Raw genomic sequence first — 18,895 nt, 5'->3', positions numbered from 1 at the left:
AGAAGCTTGAGGATGGAACCCAAAAGAACCCAACTGAGGAGGAAATGGGCAAATTTAACCAAATATTATACCAAACTATACATAACTGTTTGTGTACTTTTGACAGCAGATTGTCATATTTATAGAAGACCTATCTTATCAGGCTGAACTATTTAATCATCGTTTAATCAAAAAATGTGTGTTTTCATTTAATTAATTGGTCTGTTTCATATTTTCAAACTAAAAGTCTCTGTTGATCCCAGAGGACAGGTTTCAGTTCCTTAATCTACTAAATAACCTTAAAGCCTGATTGCTTTTTATTTGTGACTAATTATTATTTAATATTAGTGCTGTAATGACTTATTTAACTGAATCTAACTGCAGCTGGTGATCAGCCCGTCACTGACTGACAGACAATAGATCTGCAGCTGAGCCGGTTCAGACAAAGCAGAGAGGAGGCGGAGGGACGCAGCACGCACGGCGGCGGGAGGAGACGTTCCTCCGGTGTCTCTGCAGCAGCGGCCATGCTGCTTCTCTCGGTGCATCCCGGTCCTCCGCCGGTGTAGCTGCCGCCGCCGCCTCTCTCTATCCCGGTTAACGGAGCGGCCAGGCACGGCTCGGTTCGGCTCGGCTCGGCCCGCCTGGAGCCTCCGGATCCACGGACACATACCGGAGAAGAGGCTCCGCAGCGACAGACCGGTTCAGCGGCATTCCCGGTAGGAGCCTCCCTGAGCGGCGGAGTCTGTCTGGGCGGAGGGATGGACGATTAGTGGCGGGTTGGAACCGACCAGCTGATCTCTGCAGCAGAACACCGGTAACGGTGAGATGTGCGGTGCTGGTTTCCCATCCGGTTCTGTTTTTTAATCACATGTAAAGCTGCTGCTGATCCACAGAAATCCTGCAGCATGTGATGGAGGGATGCTGAGGACGGAACCAGAGGATTAATGATTCTGATCCTGTTTCAGGTCCAGTCAGGGAGCTGAAGGTTACTGCAGGGACACGACCTGAATCCAGGAGGCTCAGCTGAGACCTGGACCAGAACTGGATCTCAGGATCTTCAGCTCTCCATCACTGAGGTTCTGCTTGTGCATTTACAAGAAGCTGGTCTGATCTGGGCTCCAACTGTCCTGGTTCCGGTGGGGATTACTATGGAAGTCTACTGACCTTTAACCAGAGTGTAAAATATTCTGGTTCTGGTCCAACAACCTTCCATTGGGTCCAAGAGGAAGTCTTCATTTTAAGGATTGAACGAACCAGAACCCATCTGGACCTCTGTACTGGGATGGATCTTCTGTAAAAGTCTGAACACCAACAACCATCATGTCTCTGAGTAAGACCCTTGAGTTGGAGCATTTCGACGAACGCGACAAGGTCCGGCGAGGCCGCTCCACCCGGACCAAGAGGGATGACTCCACCGGCAGCATGGGCGGAGGTTCTGGTCCCAGCTCCAGGGGCAGCAGCCTGGTTCCCAGTCCGGCCCACAGCGCCAACTGCAGCTACTACCGGACCAGAACCCTGCAGGCCCTCACCTCGGAGAAACGGGCCAAGAAGGTCCGCTTCTACCGCAATGGGGACCGGTACTTTAAAGGCCTGGTGTACGCCGTGTCCAGCGACCGGTTCCGTTCCTACGACGCCCTGCTGATGGAGCTGACCCGATCCCTGGCTGACAACCTGCACCTGCCTCAAGGTGTCCGAACCATCTACACCATCGACGGCAGCAGGAAGATCAGCAGCATGGACGAGCTGGTGGAAGGTAAGACCCACAGCTCGCTGCTATGCTAGCTGCTATGCTAACTGCTACGCTAGCTGCATTTAGTCACACAACTAGTACCACAGCTGTGTCCTGTACTTGGTGCCGGTACTTTTGGTGAATTATCCGTTTTAATGACAGTTCTCCAAGTTTCAGAAGCATCATCACTACATCCTGGGCTTAGCTCCGCCCATAACGGTTGCATCATCCCCTTAGCTGAATGAGGTGCAGTCAGACCATTCTCCAGTTCAGAAAACAGCTGTGAGGAAGTAGATCTGACTATGTATGACAATCTGAATCCAGTCCTCATGCTAAGCTAAGCTAAGCTAAGCTAGGCGGCTTAAACTCCATGAACTGCTTTGACAGTTGTGGACATTTTTGAGTCATTTTGATAGTTTTAAGTCTTTCAGGACGTATTTCAAATCAATTTGGGCAAATTTTGAGTCATTTTGGACATGTTTCAAGTTATTTTGCAAAATTTTTATATAATTTTATACAAATTTTGAGAAATTTTGGACAGATTTGGAAAGATTTTGGACATTTTGAGTCAATTTTGAGACTTACTGCATTTTATTTTTGAATTTATTTTAAAAATTCTTCAATGAATTTTCAAGAAATGTTTCTTCCTCACAGGAACCACTCCGGTTAAATGTTGCTGCATGTGTGTTCTAAAGCAAAATAGATGAGCATACATTCATTATATCTGTAATATGTCATATTTATTACCTATGTGACGATCGGCGTACATTTATCTGTCCGTCCGTCTGTAAGCAACATTACTCAAAAACGGATTAACAGATTTGGATGAAATTTTCAGGGAAGATCAGAAATGACTCAAGTGACCAGTGAAACTAAAGTAAACCTCTGGCTCAGATGGAGTCCAGATGTTTGAACCTGATCAGGACGACCACAGTGGATACATGGTCCTGAAAGTGAAGCATGGAGGTGGAAGTATCATGAGTGGAAAAGGTGTTGATGACATTTAGAGATGGAACCATGAATGTGTCTGTTTAAATAAAATACTGGCTGAAAAGACGACTCCCAGTCTGAAGAAGCTGGAAGAAGAACCTTCCAAACATCAGAGACGTCACTGGTAGAAGTAATCTGATTACTTAAGGGGACACAGATTAGCATAACGTGACGTTAAGTGAAGCTACACAGTCTTAGATCTTTATAAAGACCAGCCCACCATCTTCTGGACCATTTTTCTTCATTAAATCATTCAGTGGAGATCTATTTCCGTCATCTGTTCCTCTTTAGAACATCTCTACAAATGGACGCAGGAATAAATGAATAATGTGTCTTTGTCCATCTGTCCATCCATCAGCCTGTCCTTGGTTTTACAATCATCCTGCATTATTCATTCCTGTGTCCATCAGCAGCACAATAACTGGTAAATAATCAATACAGAGTCACTGATTGATGATCAACCAAACCATTCAGCAGCTACAGACTCTAGTAAAAAAGGTTTAGCTCTGTGATTCTGATAAATGACAGGAATATTCAGATTATTCTGGTTGGTTTGAGTGACGTCAGCTGATCCTGTCCTGTTAGAACCACTCATCATCAGTATTGATCTGCTCTAAGGTCCGTTAATGAGCAGGAAGCTGTCAGAGATGTTCTAACGGACAGATGCTCCACTCCGAGCCACTTACTGTCGACCGACGCTGCCGACAGATTAGAGTCTGAGGAGGAAACTCATCAATCAGCTCCACCTGATCGATTGATCGCAGCAGAATCTGATCAGAGGATGAACGAAATGTTCCACAGAGCGACTCCACCTGCAGATTATCAGAACCAGCTGCAGCAGATTAAACCTCTAAAAAGGGTTATTTATTACTGAAGAGATGAGAGCAGACTGACAGCAGCAGCACATAAACAGAGGAGCTATGAAAGTACAACAATCAGCGGGGGGGGGGGGGGGGGGGGGGGGGGGGTGGCATCTTTTAATGGTAATTTCAGTGTTTTCATGCTAATTTTCCATCTCTTTGTGGGAGTTTTTCATCTTTTTGTGCTGATTCTGAACTTTCTTTTGTGGTTTTGCCTCTTTTACTGATAATTTTGAGTATTTTTGTGCTAATTTTGCATCTTTTAATGATAATTTTGCATCTTTTTGTGGTGATTTTGCATCTTTTAATGGTGATGCGTTATAATTTCACATCTTTATGGTGGTTTTGCATTTTTTCAATATTAATTTCAAGTGTTTTTGTGCTAATATTGCATCTTTTTGTGCAGATTTTGCACCAATTTTGGTGTCTTTTGTCTCTGTAGTGATGTCTCTTTTAATGGTAATTTTAAGTGTTTTGTGGAGATTTTGTGTCTTTTTCTGGTCATTTAGTGTATTTTTGTGGTATCTTTGCACCTTTTGTAATATTTACTGCAGTGAGAGCAGATCAGCAGCACATATTCGCATGGTTTCTGAAAAAGAGCAATACTAGGTGGTGATTTTACACCTTTTGTGGTGATTCTGAACTTTCTTTTGTGGTTTTGCATTTTTTTAATGGTAATTTTGATGCTTTTTATGCTGATTTTACATATTTTTGTGCTGATGAGTCAGCTCCATTTTTGGCGGTTTTGTGGTGACACTGCATCTTTAAATGGTGATTTTGAGGTTTTTTGTGCTAATGTTGCATCTCTGTGTGAGTTTTGCTTCTTTCTGTGCTATTTGTGTTGATTCTGCAACATTTTTGGTAATTTTGTATCTTTTTTATAGTAATTTTAAAAAAAAAGTGGTTATTGCATGTTTTTGTGGGGATTTTATTTCTTTTATGGTCATTTAGTGGGTTTCTTTGCGGTATCTTTGCACATTTTGTCCTATTTACTGAAGTGATAACAGACACTTCTGTGACATCATATGAAGTCTGAAAATAAAACAATATTAGCTGGTTGTTTTTGTGGCAGTCTTACAGAGGGCGTTTCATATTTAGCTGTGGTTGTATCGAGATAAAAACCCACAGTAGTGTGTCCGGCTGGTTTAGCGTCTTTTTTTAGTATCTTTGAAGAGAACAGACTGGGAGCAGCTGCACGTGTTCACATGATTTCTGAAATAGAGCAGCATTAACGGGTGGTTTGGCATCTTTTTGTGCTGATTCTGCACCTTATTTTGGTGGTTAAACATCTCTTTGTGCTGATTTTTACATCTTTCCATGGTGATTTTGTGTTTTTTTGAGGTGATTTTACCGTAGATGTTTTCATGTCATTATTATTCTCATGGATGTGTCTGAATAAAACCCAGAGCGATGCGTCCGGCTGGTTTGAAGGTGAAAGTGAAAGTAAAAGTGTTCAGAGGAGGTGAAGCTGCAGAGGAAGAGGATGGAACAGAGGAAAGAGTTTCTGGCAGCATCGGTGTGAACAAACAGAAAGGTGTGTTTGGAGGACAGATCGTGAGGGAAGGTGGAAGTCAGCCATTTTTAACCATATAAGGTAAGGCTGCTGTGATTGGCTGGAACCTGCTGGAGACACTTTGACTGAACAATGAGCTTCTAATCCGAGAGAATTTTAAATGGAATGAAAGGATCTGGATGGAAAATAATGATTTAAGGATCAGGTGTGGTTGATGATGAGTTCAGGGACGGCTCTGTGTTTTACAGTTTCTCACTCATAAATGGTAATTTTGTGTCTTTTTGTGTTTTTTGTGGTATCTTTGCACCTTTTGTCCTGATTCTGAACTTTCTTTGGTGGTTTTGTATTTTTTAAATGGTAGTTTTGAAGTTTTTTTTATGCCAATTTTGCATCTTTTTATGCTGATTTTGCATCTTTTCTTGTTGATTCTGCACCAGTTTTGGTGATTTTGTGTCTTTGTGGTGATTTAGCATATTTTTTATGGTGATGTTGCATCTTTGTGTTGTGACTCCACGTCTTTATGGTGGTTTTGCATCATTTTATGGTAATTTTAAGTGTCACTGTGCTACCTTTGCATCTTTCTGTGTGAGTTTTCCATCTTTTAGTGGTGATTTTGCGTCTCTTCTTGTTGGTTCTGCACAGTTTTTGGTTTACAGCTTCTGGCTCATAAATGGTCTCATGTCTTTCTAACTGATAAATATGAGTGAAACGGTTTGTTTGGAAACTAAATTAACATCTTTAATGCCTTCTTTTGTTGGGTTTAGTTCTAAATCCTGACGTTTGTCCTCTGGTGAACCTTCAGGTGAGTGCTACGTCTGCGCCTCCAATGAACCCTACCGGAAGGTCGACTACACCAAGATCAGCATTCCCAGCTGGAAGCCCGGCGCCGCCAGCGGTACCGGTGCTGCCGGATCCACCCGGACCTCCACGGCGTCGGCGGGCGTGTCGACCAGCAGCTCCGCCTCTAAAGAGCGACCGGAGAGCCGGGAGGGTCGGGAGAGCAAAGACTTCATCAAACCCAAGCTGGTGACGGTGATCCGCAGCGGGGTGAAGCCTCGGAAGGCCGTCCGGATCCTCCTGAACAAGAAGACGGCTCACTCCTTCGAGCAGGTTCTGGCAGACATCACCGAGGCCATAAAGCTGGACTCTGGAGCCGTGAAGAGGCTCTATACTTTGGACGGAAAGCAGGTGAGTTCTTACCTGAAACTGGACTGTGATGCTGTAAAAACACAGAGTTCTGGTTCAGCAACACGGAAAGTTCTTGAGGCTGTTTAGTGTTTATTCAGGCAGATAAGAAGATTATTCAAACTTCACAGCTTCAGACAGGACATCTGATTTTTTACATTAAATTAGTTCCCCCCCCCTCAATTTCAGAATACAGTGGTCCCTCGTCTATCATGGGAGCTACGTTCCAGAACTCACGTCTTCTAGTTTGAGAGTTTAACGTGTTTGAAGTGAGAGCTGCTGATAATTCACTGAAAACGTCCTGGAAGTCTTTATCAGCTCCAACTGGGTTTAAGGATTTAAATTTATCACATGTTCAGCTATTTATAACACACACACACACCCTGTTTGAAGTGTGTGGATGACGGTGCAGAAGTAAAGCCGATGCAGCAGAGAACAGATTAATACACACACCTAGTTCACTCACACACACACACACACACACTGCCTCCGTTTGTTCTGATGTTCCTGCAGCAGCTTCAGAGAACACAAACAGTTTTAGCTTCTAGATTCTGGCTCCACATCAACTTCCTGTTTAGAAATAATACTAATAGAAAATCTGTCCACATGAACGTCTTTTTACTTTAACTTGTTCTGACCCACCACTGATCACACGCTGATATGAGCCCAGAATGCACTAAAAAGACTAAAACTTCTCTAAAGGGACTACACTTTTGTCCAGATTTGTCCAAAGTTACTCAAAATGTGTCCAAAATGACAAAAAATCATTTTGTCTCATTTTTGTAATATTTTGTTGTGTTTCTTTGTAGACACTCTGTGATGTGGAAGTTGTAACGTGGAAACGATAAACTGAGGCTGAATGTTGACGAAACTGAACTCATTTTTCTTCTTAAATTTCAGGTTGTTGTTCATGATGTCTGGTAAAAAAGATAATTCCTGAAATGTGAACTGAAATGAGTTTTACCCCCCTGATCTAAACCCTGAAGTCTGTGAGAATCGTCAGCGACCTGCCGAGCCTCATTAATTAATTCATAATGAATTAATATTTAACGGTGTTTGTCAGAGAGTTTATAAATCCACATGTTGACTAAATACTGGATTTAAACCAGGTTTTAATGAAGGTTTCCCTCTGAGTCAGTCTGGATCCCACTGAACACAACAAGGACAGTGTGTGTGTGTGTGTGTGTGTGTGTGTGTGTGTGTGTGTGTGTGTGTGTGTGTGTGGGGCAGTGTGTGTGTGTTACAGTGTGTGCTGTTGTTTGGTCCTTTCAGTTTGTGCAGCAGGACAGAAACCTCCATCTAACTCTGTGACACTGCAGCGTGGTTACCGTGGCAACCAGCTATCCAATAACAACCCCCCTCCCCTTACTACACACACACAAACGCACACTTCAGTCCAGTTCCGGATCCGTCGGACGGCGATTTGGTCGCCATGACAACCGTACAACATTAAAATTCCTGTTTCTCTCCGTTCCTTTACCTCCAGTGTATCCCCTCACAGTAATCTGATTACTCCTGAGTACGATTACCATTTGTTCTGGTGTCAAAACTTTAAAAAATGTCAAGTTTCACTCTAAAAACGTCCTCACAGTTCAGATCTCCAAATTTCTTACGGTCCTTGAACTCATCATGGGTGTGTTTACTGCGTGTGTGTGTGTGTGTTTACTGTGTGTGTGTGTGTGTGTGTGTGTAGCTGACCTGTCTCCAGGACTTCTTCGGGGACGATGACGTCTTCATGGCCTGTGGTCCAGAGAAGTTCAGATACGCTCAGGACGACTTTGTTCTGACGCACAGCAGCAAAACTCAGGCCTTCGTCAACGGTAACACAAACACAACACACACAATAAAGCTTTAAATGTGTGTTTAGATTTAAAACTTTGAGTTTCAGACCATTAAAGTCCATAGAGGTGGATCCAGATGAAGCGATGAAGCTTATTTTTGATCCTCAGAACTTCATCAGTCCAGCAGATAGAACCATGACGTTTAGGAGGAGAAACATCTGAGTTCTGGTAAAAACTGACACCAGATCAGTTTAAATCCATCCAGGTGTCACAATCTAAACACTAAACCTGTTTTTTTTCCCAGTTCATTTTAGTAAGCAAACCTACTTCCACAGAATGAATCGTGTCTATCAGATGATCCTGGTATCTTCTGTGTAAAAATGATTCTTTTATTATCTAGAACTTGCTCTGATCAACCACCAGAAAACAGAAACACATCCAGGGAACCAGTGAGCGTTTCTAACTCAGACAAATTCTCAGGTTAATGAAACGATAAATCAAACTCTCATAAAACTTACGAGTCCAGCAGAGACGAGAACAACAAGCGACTGATGATCCAGAAAACCAGACTCAGGTGGAACCAATGAGACGATCAGAGGAGAAATAACACGCAGGAGGAGATTGAACTCAAAAAACAACCACTCATCAAGTTATGAGGCTCAAAAATGATGAAAAAGTCCATAAAAAGTGAAATTTGGCCTTCAGATTAATCAGATTTAATCCTAAATGACCCAAAGATGAGTTTTATTCTATTATTTTTATGTGTTTTACACCTCTGTGCTGTTTCTTCTTTATAATCTGACTCTGATTCTACTTCCCGGTGAGAATAAAAGTGAAATAAACCTGCTGTTTCTGTGCAGAGTGCAGAGCGAAGTCGACCCGATCGGCGGCTCCTCAGAAAACTCCAAAAACTCCGAGCGGCTCCGGACTGTCCTCCTCCAGAACTCCTCCCAGAGGCCCGACCAGGACCAAGTCACCGGGTCCAGGTGAGACGTTCAGCCTGGTGGACACGTCCAGGTTCAGATCAGCTCCCGTTAAATAGACATTCACAACCAGCAGAAAAACCGTAAAGTGGTGTGTTCATATTGACCTCCAGCTGTGCTCAGATCTGATGGATCCAGGTATAAATAAACTGAATTTACTGCAGATGAACGCTGGAGTCACATAACTTCCACTCTGGACACAAGTTGAGCCTCATTTGTTCACATTTTGGCAAACTGACACCCTTTGATGTGCTGTGTAGGTCAGGAGATTTTCCACTGGATCTGTGTCATTTTTGACCCACAGCTAAATTAGCCATTAGCTGGCAGTTAGCTTTCAGAAATACTTAAAATTGGTAGACAATGACCAAAAAATATCCAGCATTATTTAAAGATTCTTCAAAGTGACTTAAACTTTATTTAAAATGGTCAAAGGTAGCAAATGGTGCTTAAAATTTACCCAAATTAACTCAAATAATGTTCGAAATGACACAAAATACTCTGAATTACTTAAAAAGTCCCCAAAATGACTCAATATTTGTCTAAAATAACAAAAAAAGTAAAACATTACTTGAAATTGTCTAAAATGGTGATATTAAATTGTGGGAGTTTAGCAGCAACGGGCACCATGACACAGACTTCTGAGGTTAATGACCTCCAATCTGAGCTTTTGTTAATTATTACTGAAGAACAGTCAGAAAAAATGAGAACTCTCAGGAAAGTTCTAGGACGAACTCAAAAGATAGAGACGTTCTCAGACAGTGTAAATTCTACTGAGGGTGAAAATCAGTGAAAATGTTTCGATTAGGTTCTGGTTGCAGGAAGTGTTTGACCAATCAGAACGCTCCTCTCTCCTGTGCAGCCAATGAGGCGTCAGGATCCCAGGGGGGGAAGTCGTCCAGATCCAGTCCGACTCCCAGCAGCCCCGGGTCACGAAGAAGCCTCAAGGTCAGAATATCACAGAATATTATTACAGAACTGTCATTTTATAAATAAAAAGCAAAGCTAAAACCTGTTAAAAATGGTTAGAAACATGTATTTTTTACAGTGCATGCTTAAATCTGTCTCTCTTCAGTCTAACTCTCATTAAATGTGATTATATCTACAGATTTCTCCTCGTCGAACTTCTTCCACTGATGTTAACGGAGAAGCTGAGCAGCCAGACGACGCTGTAGAAGGTTGGAGTGTTTGGAAACAGAATATTTCATATTTAATTTAACTCAGCGTGTTTGACTGCAGCTCTGAGAACTTTAGAATGAATGTCAGAGTGAATTAAGGTGAAACCTGAAACTCTCAGAGCTATTTGTTGGAATGTAAATAAATCGATCTAACGTCTGATCTTCTGCTCACAGTGAATGGAAACCGATCAGTTTCTTCCTCCATCATCAACGACAAATACAAGGTCGGAAAAGTGATCGGAGACGGAAATTTCGCTGTGGTGAAGGAGTGTGTGGAGAGGTAAAAATACTTTAAAACTTATCTTCTAACCACCAGAACTGATCTGTTTGAATACACAACAAACTAAACACATGCATGGATGTATTTGGGTCTTTAATGATGATTGGTGGATGTATCTGGGTTCTTATTGGTGATTGGTGGATGTATTTGGGTCTTTAATGATGATTGGTGGATGTATTTGGGTCTTTAATGATGATTGGTGGATGTATCTGGGTTCTTATTGGTGATTGGTGGATGTATTTGGGTCTTTAATGATGATTGGTGGATGTATTTGGGTCTTTAATGATGATTGGTGGATGTATCTGGGTTCTTATTGGTGATTGGTGGATGTATTTGGGTCTTTAATGATGATTGGTGGATGTATTTGGGTCTTTAATGATGATTGGTGGATGTATTTGGGTCTTTAATGATGATTGGTGGATGTATTTGGGTCTTTAATGATGATTGGTGGATGTCTTTGTTCTGATCTACAGGTCGACTGGTCAGGAGTTTGCTCTGAAGATCATTGATAAAGCTCGTTGCTGTGGGAAGGTAACGCTCACCTGTTCACCGTTGACACACATGAGTTCTAGAAACATTGATGAAGTGTTTTATGTTGGTTCCTCCACTTAAAACTACAGAGGAGGTAACCTTTAATGTAGATGAGTGGATTGAAGATGTTTTGATGTTGTATCTGTTACAGGAACACCTGATAGAGAACGAGGTGGCCGTCCTCAGGAGAGTCCGACATCCGAGCATCATCCAGCTGATCGAGGTGGACGAGACGCCCAGTCAGCTCTTCCTGGTCATGGAGCTGGTCAAGGTGCTGGTTCCTCTCCTCATCAACATCATCTTCTTCCTGGTTTCTTGTCAAACAACTGGCACTTTTGTTTACTTCGACATCTCATATCAAGCAGTAATAATTCTGATTGTGTTGATACCTCGTTCCTCCTGCAGGGCGGCGACCTGTTCGACGCCATCACTTCCTCCACCAAGTACAGCGAGAGAGACGCCAGCGCCATGGTGTTCAACCTGGCCGGAGCCGTCAAATACTTGCACAGGATGAACATCGTGCACCGAGACATCAAACCAGAGAACCTGCTGGTACACAACAGACACACAACATAGTAACACATCACCGACACATCGTTTAGAGGTTTAAAGTGTTGTGTTGTTATTTATGGTGTTGTGTTGGTGTTGTGTTGTCCTCCAGGTGTGTGAGTATCCAGACGGCACTAAGTCTCTGAAGTTGGGGGACTTTGGTTTGGCGACGGTGGTTGAAGGTCCTCTGTACACCGTATGTGGAACACCAACCTATGTCGCCCCGGAGATCATCGCTGAGACCGGGTGAGAGGAGGAGTTAAAGTCTGACCGACCAATCAGATGAAGAGTTAGAGTCTGACCGACCAATCATAGGGACATTCTTATTTCTTTCAGTTCATATAGTGGTAGATTTTAAAGATTTTTGTTTTTTTTTGGGATTCCTGGTTCCTGGCCTCTCATATTCAGCTATTGTGTTATTTTTGTGTAGTTATGGTCTGAAGGTGGACATCTGGGCGGCTGGAGTGATCACATACATCCTGCTGTGTGGGTTTCCTCCGTTTAGAAGGTCGGTCCAGTAATCAATGAGTCCTTCGGCGTGTTTTTTCAATGTCTTTTCAATCTTAAATTCAGTGAATTAAAACCTGTTTGTGATCCTCAGTGAGAATAACGTCCAGGAGGAGCTGTTCGATCAGATCCTCAGAGGGAAGCTGGAGTTTCCATCTCCAGACTGGGACACAATCAGCCTCCCAGCAAAGGTACGGAGAACTCATTTAACCTCAAGTCCTGCCTCATTTCTACTCACTGTGGCTCATTTTCACTGCAATCTAAAGTCCTGCACCTGTATGGAACAAAACTATCATAAAGTAGAGAGAGAACAAAGTTGGTTATTTTACATGTTGCTAACAGTCACATGACCTGTTCTGCAGATGCTGATTAGTCAGATGCTGCAGGTGAACGTTGACGCTCGATTCACTGCCGAGGAGGTTTTGTCTCACCCCTGGGTGACGGTAAGAACCAACAGAAAGACTCTGGAAAGATGTTTGTACACATTTGCTAACTTTTATGCTAAAGCTTATTGTTGTGTTTGTTCAGGATGAGGCCCCTGTGGACTCAAACACTGTGAGCAGCACTGAAGACCAGCCCAGTGGAGACACACTGGAACCAGAGCAGGAATCCCCCATACTGGAAACCAAACAGGTTCCTTCACCTCTGGTCTAAAACATCCCCGTCCATCAGCTGGAAACCTAACAATCTTCATCTGGTCAACTAGGAACACGGAAAGTTTACGCCATCTGGTCTGGACTGGAAACCAGACCAGTTCCTTCTAATCTGGTCTAGATTCAGTTGTATGAACCAGATTAGTTTTGTCTTCTGGAAGCCAACAAGTCCAACATGATCCAGTCTAGGAAGAACCTGGTTCCTTCTACTGCAAACCAAACAAGTTGCCTCCAGTCTGATGTTGAATGTTCTGCGCTTTTTACCGGAAACCAAACAAGTTCCTTCACTCCCTTCTATCGGCTAGAAACAGAACCTAACCTCTTCTCATTTGGTCTCCTTGTAACCTAGAAAGTTCCAACCATGTCTGACCTGGACTGAAAACCAGAGGAGTTCCCTTTAATTCAGTCTAGAACCTGTTCTAACGACTCCTGTCCAGAACACGGCCTTTAGGAAACCAGATTAATTTATGTCCTGGAAGCCAACAAGCCAAACCAGTCTTGGACAGAACCTGTTTCATTGACTGCAGACCAAACCAGTTCCCTCCATTCTGATCTTGAATGTGCTTCTGTATCTACTGGAAACCAAACAAGTCACTTCCTTTGTTCTTGTTCCATTTCACCTTCCTGAAACTGAGAGAACATCTCTGTTTGATCATCTGATCCAGAAAACGTGTCAGTTTCTTTAACTGGAAACCAAACCAAACACGTATCAAAGAGTCTCGTTCCTTCTTCTGGAGACCAAACCAGTTTCCTCCTATTTGATCTAAAACACGTCCAGTTCAATCTAACCAATACCAAACCCCTGAACGCATCGACACGAAACCAAACACAGACCCTCAGGACATTTTATCTTCGACATATTGGACTAGTTCTATCTCCAGAGATCTAGAATCCACCCTGAACAGAAATGTTCTTGAAAAAGTAGTCTAGAAAATGTTCTCTTTTCTGCGACACAAGTTTTTGTACCCCTGGTCCAGAACGTGTGTTTCTACTACAAGAAACAAACTAGAACCAGTCACACTTTAACCACTAGAAACCCAACAAGTTCCTTCAAATCTGATCTAGAACATCTCGACTTTTATTTATTCGCAATCAAACAAATTTCCTAAAACCTTGTCTAGAACCAGTCACACTTCAATCAGTAGAAATCAAATAAGTTCCCTTGGGATTGGTCTAGAACACTGTAACTTTCATCTATTAAAAGAACCAAACCAGGTTCCCTTAAATCGTGTCTAGAATACAACCACATTCACCCGACTGGAAAACAAACAGGTTCCATGAAGTTTGGTCCAGAACACACCGTCCTTTATCAGCTGGAGGATAAAGTTCCCTTAAACCTGGTCCAGAATGCAGATCCTTTTATCTTCTGGAAACCAAACACATCTGATCTAGAATACGTTCCCTTTCATCAACTGGAATCTAAACAAGTTCCCCACAGTCTGGCCCAGAATAGAACCTGTTAAATCCTGGAAACCAAATAAGTTCTTCAGAGTTCTGTCTAGAAAACATACCATTTTATCTCCTGCAGACCAAACCAGTCCTGCTCCTCTGATCTAGATTATCTCCCAAACCAAACAAGTTCCCTGAACTCTGGTCTAGAACACATTCCCTTTCTTTTACACTTGGGCTATTTAGGTTCCTTCTCTTTGGACTTTAAAGGGAACGTTTCCTCCTATCTCTGGATGCAGATTGTTCTATCTACTGGAAACAGATCAGATCTCCTGAAAACCGTTCTGGACCATCTAAATCTATTGAAAACGTTCATAGAGCCTGTTTCTGCTGCTGCTGAGCTCCATTTTGATTTGGCGAGACGCTGATGACATCACGTCCCGGTTACTTGAAGGACTCTGGGATGAAGGTGCTGCTGGACTCGTCCAGAATCACAGACCTGGGCCGTTGCTTCCTGAAAACGGCCTTTTACCTCTGAAAACACTTTAACAGAACAAACCAGGAGACCCACCTCCAGACGTCCCTCTGGTTCAGGGACAGGCCTCTCTGCCGAGGCCTCCAGGATGTCTTCCATTAGTTCTGGGAAACGTCCCACTTCTTCTGCCTTTCACCTCCAGTTCACCTTCTGCTGGCCCGAAGGACGTTCCTCTTTGTTCTACCCAACAGCGACTGAGGAGAAGATCCAGTTCTGTGCCTGTTTACGCTGCTGATTAGTTCCTCTTCAAACCCTGTATCTCAGAACTTCTTATTCACCGTCTGGAGACAAAAGGCTCATTGTTTCGGAGTTTTAAAGGTGAATTTTGCTGAACATGTAATTGGTTGTTCTTCTCTCAGTTTGGTCATTTTCAATACAAATTCATGGAACTTCAATTCTTTAACACATTCAATTAGAGCACTTCAGATTTGTTGGCACAGATTTGTCAAAACAGATTCTCACCTTTATTTTTTCAGAAGAACATTCTACATTAAGACTAAAACTCCAAACATTGAGCCGTAGTCATCGACTTGTCTCGACCCTCTGTCGGCTTCGTCACTGTTTCTCAAACTAATAGACTTCAAACCTCAAACGTCCATAAACTGTTTCCTGAAGCAGTTCCAGTCTGGATCCTCTGCTCGGTTTACAGCAGCGTACGGAGGATAAAATGTGCTGTAAATAGTGTAAATATCACTCTGTGTGTCGGTGTCTGTCTGTGTGAGTCTGTTGTGAAGTAGGAAACAGTAGCAGTTTGGGAAAAAAATAATGAAAAGAAACAATCTCATCGTGGACATGTGGTGTCAGCACCCAAAACAAACCTTGTCTACTAAAAATACAAGATTTTCCACATTGATATGAAAACATTTTGACATTTTAAAAGGTATTTTCAAGAGTTAGCTACTTATTAAATTAAATAAATGTGAGATTCAAGGTTTCTGCAGGGTGTTGATCAACTGTAATGAAAGAGTTCTTACCTTAAGTTCAGAGCCGGATGGATCTCTTTCTTTATGAGGTCACACGTCTATGACGTCCACCAATCATACGCTCCATCCACATCATCTGTCTTGTTCTGGTTGTCCGTTGCTGAAAGTGAAGGAAAGCTGAGTGTGAATCGGTGTGTTTGGGCAGCTGTATGGATTTAATGTGGAAAGTATGAGGTTAACGCGTGAGTTTGGCGTGTTACTTTCTGTAAAACTTGAACAGAAGTGTGAGTCGTCACCTGGACTGATGCAGTGTTGTGACTTTACCGACCCTCGAACTCACCCGTCCATGGCCTTGACCTTCGGCTGCAGCCGCTGGTTCAGGGTTTGGCTGAACCTGACCAACAAAACTACGGATCAAAATGGCTGCCGACTGATTTTCTGTCCATCAAGTAACTGACTTTACAAGATACAAACGGAAAAATGTTGAACCACTCAGATGTTGAAAAGCTGAATACATTTTGTCACTTTAAGTTAGGAAAACAAAATAAATCTGAATCAGGTTTATTCAAGAACTATAACTAGGAATGGCCTTATCAAATTCTTTTGACCTCAATCCGATCCGACTTATTTAATATTTAGTATCTGCCGGCAAGTCAATTTTCGCCGTAAGTCAGAACTCCGGTAAAAATGTAAACAAAGCCGTTAAGTGCATCAATATATCGATCAGTTCTTTGGAAAAGTCATGAAAACCAACAACTGTCATGCATATTTGAATCATTTTACAATAAGATAACAGAATATGTTGCACAGTTTTTACAACTTTATCTAATAATGCTGATGTTGGTCGGTGTTTGACCCTGTTCTCAGCATTTTATTCTGTCTAATTTCACTTCCATGGAGACGGCTTTCCTTTTCTTCCAAGCATCAGAAGAGTCTGACTCATGCTGGGAGCCATAATGAAGGGCAAAAAGTTAGTAAATGTAGCACAATCCAAGGTGGAGTACAACTGGAGAATGGAAACAAAGCTGTGTTATAGCGCCACGTGACAACGTATTCATCCACTTCACTCGTAAAACTAGTTCCACGTAACTAGTTCCAACATAAAGATGAAACGTCGTAGGTCGAGGACGTCGTAAACCGAGGACCTCCTGTATTGTGGATGAGCTGTAGGACTTGGCTGCACCACCAGGGGGCTCTCTAATACTGTAACGACTAGAGGATGTGGACAGTTCCATGTCAACAGAAATCACTGTGGACATTTGGCCAGTAAAGGTGAAACATGACAAGTCTTCTGTGACACTAAATGACCTCCAGCTAGTGCACATAATGGCTTTTTTTCCCCCAACAACAGAACCACTGATAGATGTTTGTCAGCCAAGAACACACAAACATAAACACAAACCATCCTGCAGCCATGTATGTATTACCACTAATGATTACGACAGTATTACTAGCACATGAAGATACATTTAGCATGTTGCTAACAAGCTAAACCCCCTCACCTGGACCTTCAGCAGCAGCCAAACCCTCCAGCAGCGGCTCGGCCTCTGACCTTCTATGCCTGCTATGAACCCAGTGGTCTTAATTCTTTTCTCTTTGCTTTATACCAAACCAAGAGGAGCCTTCTGTTGATGCCGTCAGTGCTGCAGCCTTCCAGGTCCAACCAGCATCTGTTAGTTTTAACTGTTAAAAGTACGATGGCGGCTTAGCAAGTTTTAACCCAAATTTATCTGCTGTTTGTTCAGATCCTTCAAGATTAATTTCTTTGTTCTATTAGGCAATAAAAACAACTTTTGTGAAATTAATAACCAATATTGCTTGGTCAAAATATTGTTTCTTGTGCAGATTAAGAAACTTGGTGCATTCAAAAACACTGAGAATCTCAGTACTACTTGGCACAGCGGATAACTAATCCAGTGTATCGGTATTTTATTTTCATTGTAAACTGAGCTGCTGGTTTAGTGGAAGCCGACGTAAGTGATGGCTTCAGTTGGACCTGGGCGGCTGCCATCACTGTGTGTGAATGTGTTTTTATCCGATGCAGAGTGTATTTGATCATTTCCCATCATGCCTCATTGTAGACAGGAACTGATTTTTTTAGTATGTGCAGTAGACAAACTAGGATTGAACCAAACTGGGCTGGTTTTCCTCAAACGGATCTCTGAGGTTGGTTTACATTCAGTCAGCTAAAGTTAGCAAACAGCTAAAGATGACAAAGATTATAAGTATTTATTTTAGAGACAATCCATCAGCTGAAGAGCTTCGACTGAAACCCTCAGCCTTGACTCTGGTAGCCAACGAGCTTTACTGTGGAAAAACCAATTAATCACCACGTGTTTCTGGTCCTGACCTGATTGGAGTCATTTAATATTAAGTTTCAGCTCACAAAGAGTCCTAATGTAGTTCTGTTTTTTTTTAAATAAGTAGACAAGCTTCATTCGATCATTGACTGAAAATACTGCAGTCAAGAAAATGATGGGGTTTAGCTAGCAATGGGCACCATGACAAACACTTATGCGACAAATAATGACCTCCAATTAGAGCTCATATGTTTAGAACAAAATGGGACCAACTAGGAGAGAGTTCCCTGATCCCAGCTTGTCTTAAAATATTAAGGTAATTACTTCAAATTAGGACCCTTAAAGTTCTGCCACAAACTTTATGACACCTGTATGACAGGAAACTAAGGTTTCAGATTTGACAGTAGCCTCGATCTCTGAGGTCAGATCAGACATCAATGCTAGTAAACGTTCTTTCTTTGAATCTCAAAGCTGTTTCTGTTACATGTAGCAAAGATTAACGATGTCTGCTGAGTTCCTTTCTCTTGGAGATGCGTTGAGGAAAACTAGTTCTGCTTGAGGTGGGAGGAGTGTTTGGAGAACACGCTGTAGACATGTTTTAATGCTAACGATGATCTGTAACGTGATGTGTGTTGATATGAAACATGTATGTTTGCTGGGATCGGGGTGGACGAGACAACCCCTGATGTGTATCCAGACAAGATGAATTCAACTGTGAAAATAAAACTAATGCAGTCGAACCACGTCTCTGAGAATGAATTTGTATGGTTGCAACAAGAGCTGAAAAACTGCAGACAAAAGGTGACACCAAAGTCTTTTTCTGTTATATAACAATTAGTAATTAATTTACTTCATTCTAGTTCTGCTTTACCTCCACAGATTAAATGTGCTAATTCCTACACAGTAAAGTGTCAAAAAATAAACCTGAATTATTTGTTTAATCTTGTCTCTTAGAATCATTCAATTCAATTCAATTTTATTTATATAGCGTCAATTACAGTCAAATCGTCTCAAGACGCTTTACAGAACCCAT

At 42.2% G+C, this 18,895-nt stretch overlaps 1 protein-coding gene across 1 annotated transcript; it reads left to right on the top strand.

Moving 5' to 3' along the window:
• Nucleotides 1-423: 423 nt before the first annotated feature.
• Nucleotides 424-18,602, top strand: LOC110964718 (serine/threonine-protein kinase DCLK2-like). The gene is made up of 16 exons (XM_022213521.2): nucleotides 424-799; nucleotides 945-1,732; nucleotides 5,874-6,259; nucleotides 7,950-8,076; nucleotides 8,898-9,023; nucleotides 9,880-9,965; nucleotides 10,126-10,195; nucleotides 10,370-10,475; nucleotides 10,949-11,006; nucleotides 11,158-11,277; nucleotides 11,412-11,558; nucleotides 11,668-11,801; nucleotides 11,986-12,063; nucleotides 12,157-12,253; nucleotides 12,425-12,505; nucleotides 12,591-18,602. The coding sequence occupies exons 2-16, from the start codon at nucleotides 1,300-1,302 to the stop codon at nucleotides 12,714-12,716; spliced, it is 2,175 nt and encodes a 724-aa protein (XP_022069213.1). The 5' UTR covers nucleotides 424-799; nucleotides 945-1,299; the 3' UTR covers nucleotides 12,717-18,602.
• Nucleotides 18,603-18,895: the final 293 nt, after the last annotated feature.

This window comes from Acanthochromis polyacanthus, chromosome 23, assembly GCF_021347895.1.
Source record: "Acanthochromis polyacanthus isolate Apoly-LR-REF ecotype Palm Island chromosome 23, KAUST_Apoly_ChrSc, whole genome shotgun sequence".
Classification (NCBI taxonomy): domain Eukaryota; kingdom Metazoa; phylum Chordata; class Actinopteri; family Pomacentridae; genus Acanthochromis; species Acanthochromis polyacanthus.
The sequence above is the reverse complement of the archived record's forward strand: the minus strand, read 5'-3'. Positions and strand labels throughout refer to the sequence as shown.